The sequence below is a fragment of the Pongo pygmaeus genome, chromosome 16 (assembly GCF_028885625.2).
Source record: "Pongo pygmaeus isolate AG05252 chromosome 16, NHGRI_mPonPyg2-v2.0_pri, whole genome shotgun sequence".
In the NCBI taxonomy this organism is placed as follows: Eukaryota; Metazoa; Chordata; class Mammalia; order Primates; family Hominidae; genus Pongo; species Pongo pygmaeus.
In genome coordinates this window covers 100,064,434-100,079,056 of record NC_072389.2, presented here as the reverse complement: position 1 = coordinate 100,079,056, position 14,623 = coordinate 100,064,434, and the positions used below count along the sequence as shown (strand labels likewise).

General features: G+C 37.8%; 1 protein-coding gene across 5 annotated transcripts in view; it reads right to left on the bottom strand.

Annotated features, from left to right (window-relative positions):
* The window catches only part of MCTP2 (multiple C2 and transmembrane domain containing 2), a 257,190-nt gene that overhangs the window by 105,294 nt on the left and 137,273 nt on the right, over positions 1-14,623 (bottom strand). For all 5 annotated transcript variants that reach the window (XM_054451318.2, XM_054451314.2, XM_063652994.1 and 2 more), the window contains exon 12: positions 13,715-13,808. In XM_054451318.2, the coding sequence (XP_054307293.1) occupies positions 13,715-13,808 (94 nt within the window). The remainder of the gene's footprint in view (positions 1-13,714; positions 13,809-14,623) is intronic.

Genomic DNA, 14,623 nt, shown 5'->3' with positions numbered 1-14,623 from the left:
TTCCCATGTGTTGTGGGAGGGACCTGGTGGGAGATCATTGAATCATGGGGGCGGTTTCCCCCATACTGTTCTCATGGTAGTGAATAAGTCTCATGAGATCTGATGGTTTTATAAGTGGTTCTTCTTTCAGTTGGTTCTCATTCCCTTTTGCCTGATGCCATGTAAGACATGACTTTCGCCTTCTGCCACAATTGTGAGTCCTCCCCAGCCACATGGAACTGTGAGTCCATTAAACCTCTTTTTCTTTATAAATTACCCAGCCTCAGGTATGTCTTTATCAGCAACATGGAAACGGACTAATATACCACCCAAGATCAGGCCTTGATCGCCAGTGGCCACACATTTCACAGGAGTGGGAATCCATTTGGCATGAGAGCCCGTTTCTTTGTTTTTAAAGTGAAGTTCATCTCTGTTTCCTTCCTAAATTCTAAGTCAATCTGTATGATTACTATTCTATAACTGGAAACCTATAACTTACAGGCTTCTACATGGCTATAAGAGGAAGTGAGAAAAAGTGTAAAAATGGCTCTTTAGGAGTTAAGCTCTGCTCCTAAGCAAATGGTCACAAACACTCATGATCCTGTATACTCAGTACGTTATGAGAATACATGAGCTACATTTTTGGTGTCATAAAACAAACAAAAAAAGTATAACTCAATAAAGGTCAGAGTTTTTAACTTAACAAAAAAAAAATTAAGCTCATCTTTCACTTCTCACCTCTTCTCTTTCTACCCTATCTCCCATATTTGCACACCAAAAAAGGTAAGAAATTGCCAAATCCAAAGTTAGACTTACAGTGTTACCAAGCAAAAAACTCACTTCCCTTTTGTTGTGTTTGGCAGAAGGATCTGGAATTGGAACTGTCAGGGAAAGAACGAATGGCTCCATAATAGCCGTAGGACATTAATACATTGCCGGCGTCTGCAGCACACTGGCACTTTACAAAGCAGCGCTTGCTAAATTAATTGGGGGCACAAGGACAGATGCTGTTCCAACAAATGGCCAAGGAGTCCCAGGCCAGGGCCTAAGCCAGAGAGTGCTCAGGCCTCTTGACCTGCTGGCCTACCATTCAGGTCACTGAACCTCCATCTAATTCGCTTAATAACCAGGTGCTCTCAGGTACAGCACATCAGTACAGATACTGATATTTGCAGGATCCTGCATGAAGATTATTGTTTAAAAAGGGAGGAGGAGAAGAGCAGACTCATGGGCGATGAATAGTATTAAACAGGAGATTCCGCTCAACTGACTAGTGGCCTGGACACTTAGATTCCTCGCCAAAGCTTTTAAGTCAATGCTACTATTTCAGTTACTAGTAGACAATGATCAAGCCACAGACATAAAGGAATGAGTGAGGGTTTTCAATCGCAAACAATGGAAATGGTCCCTGTCTACATATAGCAGAAAAGAAATTTATTAAAATAATATCAAACAGCATTCAGAATTCCTACAAAGGCTGGAGAATCAGGCTAAAAAATATCACTATAAACCAAAGAATACTTAAGCACAAGAAACTCAGCCCATATCTCACACCAGGAAAAGTCTGTTGTGGCCTCTGCTTCCCCAGAATACTGCCCTCACAATTCACTTCCAATATGAATTCTCTACTCCCGCTTCTTTGCCTCACTTAAGACCGATGCAAGGGCCTCCGGGGCCTGTCTTACACAGCCAAGTACCCAGGCCTGAACGGCCAGAACTCACAAAGGGAATACTGACTTTGTAGCTTCTGTGAATGAAAGTGGGCTCTGACCTCTTCTTCAAAATACACAATGGGAAATGATTCAAACACGGAAGGGATTTTAGATGCTGGGGAGTCAAAATCAAACTAACATAAAAATCCATCTGCACCCACAAAAAGTCTTGTTTATTTAAAGACAGTTTACTCTGGCCATGTGGTTTGCAGGGGAAGAGGCTGGAGTTAGCTGGGGAAAAGCCTATCAACATAGAACAACACCATTTCCTCTTCAGCAACTGTGAACAAGAAGAGACCACATACTTTTGGCTTAATGCTCAGGTATACCATGCTTGATTTCTCAACCCAGGCTGAAACAGCTACTTAACCGTTTGTCAGACTATTAGTAGGTGTCAGTGCTGCTCCTCCAGAGACGTCAGCATGACACGCCATCAGCAGTTGCTCCAGGGAAACCGTCTGACACTTTTAATGAAAACCCTGGGGTTACTCCACAGCAGGGCAGAGATGCTGCCTGGTCCTGTTGAGGCACAGGTGGGCTCGTTCTGTGGCTCCCGTTCTCTCAAGCAAGCACGCTCTTAGCTGTCCCAGCTAATGAGGAACAGACTTTCCTCCAGAAACCAGGAACTTCAGTTATGTGTCTCCAAGGAACACACTGTACCAACACTCTGAAGATAATTCAGTCAAAGCTCATTAAAATGCTACATTTATTAATATTACAGAATAAACAGAGAGAAGAAGAAACAAAGACATTAAAATGTTTATAGAGTAATTTACGCACATTTTATGGATTGATTTCTCTTAAAAAGTTTCAGATACATGGGGACTTTGAGTAAAATTTCAATAACAAATATTCTTATTTGAGATAACAAGTATCTCTCATAATAAATGAAATGTCCAAATGCTCACCAATGGTACTGAGAGAAAAAGACAAGGCAGACTGACATACACACATTTGAGGCTGTACTTTTCCTCTTTGTACCACCCATTTCACAGGAAAAACATCTAGAAGACCTCCTCTGTGTCCAGAAGCCACATCACCTTGACACATTTATGCCACTGACAATTCAGTTTCACATTGAGGTTTAGCACTTTGCACTCAATAGCCTTTGCTATTTTCCAACATTGCTTTAAAATTTATTTGTATTTCTTGAATGGCAAGTAAGGGGGGTTCACTTAAACAGTTTTACCTTTGCATCAATTATAGAAGCTGAATGACAAATAATAAATGTGTTACAATAGTCATATCATTTGATAATCCTTTTTTTTTTTTTTTTTTTTTGAGATGGAGTCTCGCTCTGCTGCTTAGGCTAGAGTGAAGTGGTGTGATTTTGGTTCACTGCAGCCTCTGCCTCCTGGGTTCCAGCAATTCTCCCTCCTCAGCCTCCCGGGTAGCTGGGATTATAGGCACGTGCCACCACGCCCAGCTAATTTTTGTATTTTTAGAGGAGACAGGGTTTCACCACATTGGCCAGGCTGGTCTCAAATTCCTGACCTCAGGTGATCCACCCACCTCAGCCTCCCAAAGTGCTGGGATTACAGGCATGAGCCACCATGCCCAGCCCATTTGATAACCGTTTATTAAGCATATAGCTTAATAAATGTTCCTAGCACTAAACTGACCCTGAAATACAATGACCACCTAAGCTATTACCTGCAAGGGACTCTCATAATGGTCTCTGTTATTCTGAAAATGCTGCCCTTTCCAAGAAAACTCTCCTCATTCTCATCCCACAGCAAACTGAGTTGTTTCCACTTCAGATCTCCAATTGCGTATTGCTGTTACTACTCTTATACCCCACATTTGCAAATTTCCACTCCACAGTCAGCTTGCATATTCACTTAAGGGTCCTGATGCAGGCACACCCAATATATGTACGCTCTTACCATCCCCCAAGAACAGTGCCATGGCCTAGCGACAGACAGCAGCAGTGAAATGCAGATGAGAACATGAAAGTTCAGAGAAATGTAATTCAGTTCAGAAAAGTTCAGAAAGATTTCTTAGTGGAGGTGATTCTTAATCGAGGTTTACAAGGTGAGTGTTTGATGAGCAGAAATGGATAAGTCCTTCTTGTGGAGACAGGACAGGTCAAAGCATCAAATCTATTAGGAAGATATATATATATACACACACATATAATATATATTATTATATGTCATATATAATATATATGATATATGTCATATATATTTTATATATAATATATATCATATATAACATTATACATCATATATATTATATATATCATATCATATATAATATATAATATATATCATATATTATATATGATATATAATATATTATATCATATATATTATATATTATATATTATATCATATATATTATTATATATGATATATATCATATATAATATGATATATATCATATATAATATCATATATATTATTATATAAGATATATATCTCATATATATCATATATATGATATATATCATATATTACACATTATATATATCATATATTATATTATATTACACATTATATATATTATGTATCATATATGTGATATATATATTATATATATATATATGAGATAGAGGCAAATAGCGGTAATCAGGTAATGTAAGATGTAGGTGTACAGGTACAAAGATTGGCTTGAAGACAATGACCAGTACTTTTCATTTCGTTCTACTTATCCAGGAGCCAGGAACCACCCTAGACTGTCAATACAATACAAGGGGTAGAGTTGGAAGAAAGCACTTCTGGACCAACACAATTCCTGAAACTAAACATGGAGCATTTTAGCTCAGAGAGGCTTGGGGGACGTCGGAGGACAGCAGAGCCATTCCAGATGAAAATTTCTAAAACTCTATTTTCATGTCTTATTTCCAACCATTTGTTTACAAACCTTACTATCAGATATTGGAGCACATTTTAATTGATCAATTCTGGAAATCTATATTTTCTATCTGTTTACCCCACATAACCCATCCTTATCTACCCACTGTTCACCAACTCTTTAGCAAGGTTGGTGTCTCTTTCCTCCACTCCTAACTTCACCAGGCTGCCCTATCCTGTCCTGCATACAGAGTAACAGGGCTCATTTCTGCTTCCTACTTTGCACAGGGAATAGCTTGTCCCTCTATGCCCTTCCAATCTCCTTGCTCTCCAAAAAAGGAAAACAAACATTTTAAAAAAAAAAAACTAACTTCTCAGGCCTAGTTTAACCTTACCTTCTTTGTGGAACTTTCTCTGCAACCTCCAGGGAGACCCCAGACTCCTATGATAATGAGTTTGGACATTATAATGCCTTCTGTATGATGTACCTGTTCATATATTCAATAACTACTTAATGATCCTCAGAATGTGCAAAGCACTGTGCTAGGAGCTGAGGGGGCTTTTAAAAGAAAATGAAATGTTGATCTCTGTTCTTCTAGGCCTAGCTTTTCATATACATCCAGCCTTTCCAGATGGGTCCTGGCCTTCTCTAGGACAAATAATGACTTCTTCAGCATCACACAGGCAAAGACCTGCTCACTTTGCTGTGACAGATGTCTAGAACAAGGGGCAGACAGGTCCATACTAGGACTGGAAGAAAAGTAAAGGAAGAATAGGATTTCATCTTGCTAAATGTTATTTATCTTAATTTCTGATAATCCTATATTCTAACGCCTAGAGCAAACAAGATGAGTAAACATGAGAGAGTTTCCTTTTTATTTTTATTTTTTAAATACAGACAAGGTCTCACTCTGTCACCCAGGTTGGAGTGCAATGGTGCAATCATAGCTCATGGTACTGTAACTTTGAATTCCTGGGCTCAAGCAATCCTCCTGCCTCAGCCTCTACGATGAGCTAGGACTACAAGGACATGCCAGCATACCTGGTTAATTTTTTTTGTTTTTTTGGTAGACACTAGGTTTCATCATGTTGACCAGTCTGGTCTGGAACTCCTGGGCTCAAGCAATCCTCCCTCCTTGTCCTCTTAAAGTGTTGAAATTATGGGTGCGAGTCACTGCCCTTGGCCCTAAATATTTTCTTCTTCTAACTCCACTTCCCTGCTACTTCTCAAGCCCCTCAACAATATCATCATTTGCTGATCTTGTCTAACATCTTTCCATTTTCATTCTCCTCTCAAAATCCTTGCTCCTCACAGCTGCCAGAATAAACTTTTGTAAGTTTATATCAGATCATATCATTCCCTTAACAGTTTTCCAAATTTCTTTACCTGGCCCCAAAGCTCCTATGTCATCCAGTCCCACCTAAGACATGAACATCCTCTCCCCTGAGAGGTTCCTTTTGCTTTCTGTCTTCTACTCCTGCTTGCTTTCTTCCAGACCTCTGAAAAAGCTGGGCAGGCCCTGGAACATTGCTGTTTCCTCATTTTCAAGTGCCTTTCCTTCATCTCTGCGGTGCCAACTGTTTCTCATGTCTCTATTTGACATCTCTGCTAGAACATCACTTCCTACAGTATCTCCAGTCAGGCATCCCTTCCATAAGAATTAACACCACGTCCTTGACCTTAGCAGTATAATTGAAATTAGACAGCCACTGGTTAAATCAGTCACTTCATATGAGGTCAGGGACCAATTCCTCTTTTCTACCATGTCACCAAGAAAAATCATAAGGTATCACATAGAATAAAAAAGGTATATTTGATAAATAAATTTAAATGTTACTAAGAACCCACCCATTAATATGGAAGTGATTCCTCTGTTAATTCATGGAATGTCACAAATGAGCTGAATTCATTCACCCTTATGGTGCCACTAAGTTATAAACCTCTAAGTCATCCATATACTCCCAAACTTTGCAATGACTACAGTCCATGTTCTTTGGCAGGCAGTTGAAGCAGACGGCCTGCCAGAGGCAGATTTATGTAGTTTTTAATGTGTTTTTCAAAAGTTGGTCTTGATTTGGGCTTAGCTATCCATGAAGATCTCTTGAAAATTAAAAACATTCAATCACAACTACTGAGCTTTCTAGAAATTGCAATTATAGCCATCCCTTTGAAAATAGGGCATCTTTAAGAGACGAGGTATTGCTATGGATACAGCTTCAAGAGACAGACAATTAAATGAAACCATAATATAGGCATGTGGTTTAAAACTCAGTGAACAATAACCATGAGACTATTCCTCTTCTGACACAAGCAGTCTTATGTTTCAAAACAAAAACAGCAATATAAAAAAACTTGTAGTCACTATTATAATTTACAGAAACAACTTAAAAGTCAGTATTATAGTACATGGCAGAAACATTTTTACTCTATAATGTGGGGTCTAAGTGCCCTATTTTGGTCAACAGTTTGACAATAGCACTTTTTTTGTATAACAACAACAACAAAAAGATGAACACGCCAAGCTATTTTATACTAATAAAACTATTATCCAGTTATCAAAATGTAAAATTCAAGCACTAAAGTAGTTCAGTATGAGAATTTCTCTACCATGAAGCATATTTTTTTGTCTTTAAGCACTCGATAGAAATAGAAACAAAAAGAAACATCTTAGAGTGGTAACTAGATTTCTAAAAGTGGCTGAAGAGATAAAAGTGGTTATCAGCTTATATGTCTAACACGATCTAAAATTAGGGAAATTATAAACAGTATGTGAACAAAACAACCTACACAATTCTTCATGTACCAAATATACTCTAATAAAATGCATTTAATAAGGAATGGGAAAAACATTTATTAAGCACAAAATATATATCAGGCATCTTCATTTAGGATTTGATTTAACCCTTAAAATACCCATGAGGACATGGAGGCTTAGAGGGAGCCTAAGGCCAGTATGTGGGAGAACTGAGATTAACACATGGGTCTCTGCTTCTGTATATCTTCCTTGTCATCAGACATAGGGATTAAAATGAGAGACAGCTACCATACAAACAAAAGGCCAAAACATGGGCACTAATTTTTATCTTCAATGAATACATCATTGAACTGGACACTGGTTTAGTTAAGGCTGAATCCAGGGCCCATGGAAAAGGCTCATGCACTTACCCAAGGAATGGAATATTTTACGGCAGTTACAGCTCAAATCTGTGTGGGGGACAGACCAAGAGCTCCTCCTAATGGCATAGCCAAGGAACAAGTGAACTGGAAATGCAACCCCCTGATTTTGAAGGTCTCCATCTATTTCAAAGGTACACACCACCTCCTACACCTCATGTCCTGCAGTAGAGGAGCGAAGGCAGAGTGAAGATTGAGCCTTCTCTTAGGGATCACAAGCTCCCTAAGGGTGTGTCTCTTAACCAAGTGTGGTGCTCAATGAATATCTGTGGTCAATTACCAGAACTGCCCCCGAGCTGACTTTCCTGAAGTTGAGAAATACTTAAAAAGTGGTAGAGGAAGCTATATTGGGTTCCCTGGAAAGAAACAGTGGTTCTGGAATTAAATGTGTCTTTATTCTCCTGGATCAGGCAATTGTTATGGTCCCTAACATGCCTATTTATCAAATAAGGATACTTTATAATAACCTGGATTTCTTGTCTGGAAACATATTTATTTTTCCTCTGATAGATATTTTGAGATTATGCTAATTTGGGAGTTATTTCCTTTATTAACAATGGAAAGAGAAAAGGGTCCAAGTGACACCTTTATTACCAAGATATCAAGAGGATCCAGATATATTTGGAAACTTTTCATGATTGATGGCTGGGTTTTGTTTGTTTGTTTGTTTTAATGGCAAAGAGTGCCAAAAAGTCTCAAGGGTGAAATAAAAATCCCCAGGAGAATTCTGGAAGGCAAGCAACTCAAAATTGTGAGTCAAGATGATATTTCCAGTTTTGTCCCTCCATTGCCTCCTGATAATTCCCTAGCTTCTCATCATAACATATAGATTATTAGAATAATGGAAACATGAAAAATGAAGATGAGTGATATGGTTTGGATCTATGTCCCTACCCAAATCTCAGGTCCAGGTGTAATCCCCAATGGTGGAGGTGGGGCCCAGCAGGAGGTGATTAGATAACAGGTGTGGATCCTTCATGAATGGTTTAGCGCTATCCTCTTGGTGCTATCTCCTGATAGAGTTCTCACGAGATCTGGTTATTTAAAAGTGTGTAGCATCCCCTATCCATTGGTCCTGCTCCTGCCATGTAATACTCCTGCTCCACTGCTCCTGCTTTGCCTTCCATCAAGAGTAAAACCTCCCTGAGACTTCCCAAGAAGCAGAAGCTGTCGTGCTTCTTATACGGCCTGCAGAACCATGAGCCAATTAAACCTCTTGTTTTATAAATAATCCAGTCACAGGAATTTCTTTATGGCAATGTGAGAACGGATTGAACAATGGGATTGTGCTATAAAAAGAGAGGATATTGAAGCCCATACTGCATTTTCTGTTGTGCTGTTATGTCACTTCATATCCTCCCACACTGAGCTAGGCGCGAGGGCTGCTCTGATTGCTTTGTTGCTACTCTTGGCATGGTGAGTTAAAGTAAACTCCCCTAAGTTTCCAGTTCCCCTATTATGTAGGATTCTGAGTGGGTAGGGGGCATCCTGGGAGGAACAGGGTAAGGGCCATGAGTGTGAAACACAGGGAGACTGAAGAATGGCCTCTTGCCTTTGGAACATCCTTTATGGGGAAGGAAGTCTCTTACAATAATTATTTTGGAGAATAAAACTAATAAAGAGAAAGCTTAAGTAACAGGAAGGTAGCTATATGAAACCACTTTTTGATTCCAAGAATGCTAAGGAAGAATCATTGATTTGGTGTGGAATCTTGGCATATGCATCATGCCAGTGGTGGCCATCATGGTTTCAATTCCTAGTGCTGAATTAACCCCAACACATCACAATCCTGGCAGCTTCTCAGCAGCATACTGTCAATTATAATAAGGCTATCCTGAATAATCTGCATACATGTGCTGAGCAAACCAATACAGTTTCCTACTTTTCATTGGCTGATCTCTCTCGGTGGGCAACATAGGTGTTGTCATGTGTACTGAAAGGTGACACAATCTGGACTGAAACACATTTCAATTCTCTAACAATTTTCCCATTAACCCATTGTTTACTATATTCTTTTTTTACAGTTTATGAGATTAACTTTGTATTTTCTTTCAACAGTATTAATTTATGATCAGATGTGCCCCTGGGCAGCATATACCACAACTTTCTGTCTGGGCCTCTACTGTAGGTATGAAACCTGCTATACAGTCCATTTCTCAGCACTGTCCAGAATAAAATGTTTCTTTTTCTCAGTTAATCATTAGAATGTGAGTTATTTTCTTCTTAAAATACCTGCGTTTTAAGACTAGCAGTAGCTGAGTGAAGTATGTTGGTCTTGTCAAACATTACACACAGCTATTCACCTTGAGCCTCCAAGTACAATTTATCATTTGTTTCATGAATCAAGGCTGTGGCCTGGTTTACTACAAAAGTAATGACATCAGGCTGCATCACCTATTACTTAAAAATGTTAGGTTACATTGGGCATAAGGAATTTGTGAAACAAATTCTTTAAAAAATATTTGACAGGCTTTTCTACTAGAATAACTGCTTATGGCTATCCACATCTAACGTTGGCATAGACCTGAGAAAAAATAGCTTGTACCAATTTTAGAGAGATAGGCTCCAAAGAAGATAGATTACTTAAGATTCTTTGAATAAAGTCTTCTCTCTTGTACACAAATGTCAGAAACTCTAAAAAATGCCAAGATAAATATACATTTAAATGTATTAACAGATAGCTTCAACTGCAATCAAATAGCATATTTATTAAAAAAGACATAATTTAAAAACAATAAATATACCTTTTTATACATTAGAGAATTAAAGACTTTACCATTTGTAAATATCATAATACTGGTAATATACACAGATTTAGGCTTATTCATATCTTTTAACACATTTGAAAATGTATGCACTATTTTCCTTTATAAATAAAACAACTTTATGAGAAATAAATTCACCTTAGTATATTTTATTCTAATGTTCTAAAATACTAACATAGTAATGAGTATTCAATTTTCCAAAGTTTAATTTCTTATGACTATATAATCATAACATCAATAACAACTCACAGGGAATATCCTTCTAATTTGATTCCAGTGGCTTCAATGACCTATATTTTCTTTTTCTAATGGTTATTCGAAAAGAGGTGGATGTCTTTAAAATTAGGAAACTACTGACCACAGAGTTTACCATATGCATTCACTCCTCCTACAGGATGTGCGGTCCCTTTGCCCCCAAAACAGTAACTATAACCTCCATATGGACTACTGCCAAGACTAATCGCTATGGACTTTTGCTTTATCAGGATTCCTGAACTTTAGGTGAAACTAAACTGAAGCATCATTTATTGTGGTTACTTCATGTTGTTCTTAGAAACATGCAATTACCGCAAAATAAAAACATATGATACAAGAAAAGCGGAAAGAATGAAAGGTTCCCTTTTGCACCATGTCTAAAATGACCATCATTCTTTAGAGAATGTCCCTGGTTATCCGGAGTAAATGCATTTTTTTTTAATTTGTGGGTGAATGCTTTACTCCCCTAGCAACTGCAATAAATGAACGTTCATTTATAAAGTAAGATGACTGGAAAATGGAAGGTATAGAGTAGAAATAGTTACTTGTTTCTTAAATGTTCCTGGCACTGACAAAAATGAGTGGCTTTTCTGATCCTGATCCAATGACACTGTTGAGGTCTGTTTTATTTTGTTACTACATACTTTGAATTGGTAACAATAATGATAACAGCAGTAATGCCTGATCCCCACTGTAGGCCACAATCGCTGACCTCTTAGAGGTATTCATTGCTACCTCACGGTAGTGTGAATCCATTTCTTTTTTCACATAGAAAAGTTAAATTACAACTATCTGGAATAAGTCCACTTTGTAGCCCTAAAGCAGCGCCTTGGTTGGAACAACACTCTGGAGGATTCACACAGGAGCCTGACAATGTATAAACATAGACTGTGAAACTCAGTTCTAAAAACAAAGATCATTATGGTCTAAACACATGTTTAGCTAATGACAAATCACTTTTCCTCAATTCACTATAGCAATAATTTTCTCATAAATACAGAAATAGTAAAACACCAGGGCATTTAGTCGAACCACACAGCATTATTTCATTTCTAACTACTGCTATTGTTATTGGAATTTGTTGGTACTTACCTTCATCCACTCCAAAACTATCTACTGAATACCTTGAACATAAAACAATAAAATGAAAACATTTCTCCCAAAATTATTCTTCCATAGAGAGGGTCTTTACAAAGACTCCTTCCTTCAGGTATCCTCTCTTATTCACTTTAATAGTCAAAATACTCTTTGGAGATGATACACTGGCCTGAAACAATCTTTATAAAAACTAGTTTTGGGGGCTTTATGGAGGTTACTTGATAGGACAGGTTAAATAAATTTTTTCAAAAGTGTTTCCATTAGCCAGGGGTGGTGGCAGGCATCTGTAATCTCAGCTACTGGGGAGGCTGAGGCAGGAGAATTGCTTGAAGCCAGTAGGCGGAGGTTGCAGTGAGCCAAGATGGTGCCATTGCACTCCAGCCTGGGCGACAGAGCAGGACTCCATCTCGGGTTAAAAAAAACAAAGGGTTTGCACATACAGATGTTGTTGTAAACAAGCCTTCAAAAAATACTCTTACTGCATTATAATCAGTCACTGGAAATTAAAATATATATATATGCAACTTACAGAAAGAATTTTTTTTAATGCTGGAAGGCATAAATGAGTTCTTGGGGCTGGAGACATTTCCTGAGAGAACAACAATTGTGCATTCGAAAGGCGCTGTATGTAAACAATTACAGGGAATTAAAAATAATTTTCTCTGGAAAACTCATAGGCAATTGTAAATGTGCTTTAGGGATGACAGAACCACTAATGTCAAAGGCACATGTGAAATGCTGACTGTTTTCATAAAATATAAGTTAAAAGAAAAATGTCTTAATTAACATGAGATTACAAACATTTGCAACAATACTAGTGAATATTAAGAGCAATCATCTGAGTACTTCACCTACAAGCCTCAAAAACTGTATCTTCTATTTGGCCCAAAAACCATGTTTGGATCTTCTCACTAGTCAGGATCATCTTATAGAGTAGTCATTTCTATTGCTTCATTTTTGAGCAGGGTGAGGAGGACTTTTTTTTTCAACTAAGTTTATATTTCCTAAAATTTCCGTAATATAACGTGCTGAAAACTAAAGTTCTCTTTTCCAATGGTTGAACTTCCTCAAACTCAGTCTCAGAAATTTAGAGGCTGTACAAATATAGTGAAATTGTTCCTGTCTGAAAGGAAGAAAAAGAGTAGCCCACATTCTAAAAATATGAGATATACATTTTTAAAAACCATGCAATCCTGAATCAATAGATAGAACCATGCTGTAGAATACTCTTTGTATTCATCAATTTACTTGGTAAATAGCATCTGTCATGTAGGCGGCTAAATTGTTAGTCAGCACAAGGGGGTAATTTGGCAATGAGTGGGGAGTCGCTGTCAGACACTGGCGTGTCTGGATTACTCTACGTGCAGCAGAGCATAATTCAGCACAAAGCATGTCTGCTTTGGCCTCTTTCTAAAAGTTCAAGTTACAGAAGCACCAAGAGAAACTTCCTATAAGACAATGTCAACTGCAAAGTGGTCCCAGGGCCTAGACTCTGGTCATTGTTACGATGAGGTGCCAGCCAGATCTGACTTCAAGCTCAGATTTACGAACCATGTGAACCATTCAGCAGAGAGAGCAGCAAAAGGCGAGAAGTCGAATCGCTGTCATTTGAGGTTACATAGAAAAGCTTGACCAACAACTTAATTTAACAAATAAAGAAGTCGTGACTCATACTCCACAAATATTTTTGAAGCTCAATAGATTTGAATATTACTGAATCAGCATAAAATCATTTGAAAGAAATAATTGTGTAAATAGGTGCTTTATGTGAAAGAAATTGCTCAAGTCTGCCTCTTTTTTGCTATGACTCTATTTGAAGGAGCATGACTGTTATATTCATACTTCTGCTTATTAAGCATTTTGCTTTGCCAAGAGATTGTTTCAAAGCAGGAAATAAATAAAGATAAATTAGAAAATGAAAATGTCCTGTACCTGAGAAATCTGCCGCTAAGAGATCTGCTGCCTTTAAAACCTTCACTTGTAGAATGCCGATGTCTTTCATATCTTTCAGGGAGTTCTGTAAGCACTGAGGGTTGAAAAGGTGATACAAGTGAAAACAGTTTTTTAATACACTATTTCATGTCATAAAGTCCTATAAAAGTCCTATAGGAAGTGCATCCTAGATTTATCTTCCTTTTTCTCATGAAATCTTTAAAAAAAAATCCCCAAAAATATATTATATAACAGGACAGTTAGGCACTTATAGCAGCCAGATTAAAAGAAAAGTGATTGAGAATTAATTAACTACAGCTTTAAAATAAACCAATTAGAAGCACACATAATCTACTTTTAACATCGCCCCCTGGTGATAGCATGGATACCCCACCGGGAAAATGTGTGGGTAGAACCACATTGACACTTTTTCCCCACTTCTTTCTCATTAATGCAACTTTTAAATCACTCTGAAACACAACATTATTCTGACCTAGTTAGTACAAACTTTATGGATTCCAGAGGACTAAACTTGGACCCATCACAGATACTTATTACCACTCTAAAGAGAGCTGGGGCAGAAACAGTGAATTTTCTGGTCTGTTTTAGCTAGCTCATTGAATTAGAGATTAAGCATCTAGTATCACCCTAGATTCATATTTACTTTGGCCTTGAGTTTGTACGAGCTGAAGTCTGAATACATCTACTGCTCATTCTTAAGCACATACAGCAATATTTGGATGTTTATATACATGGAATCCTTCAGAAATTGTGCATGAAAGAGGCCAGCAGATAAACTCTCTTCTCCTGCCTCCAGAACACACCTACTGAAGAAGATACTGCCTCAAAACCTTTGGATATGCTATTTCTGTCATGATTAGATAGCTAAAAACCTGTGATAAACAGACC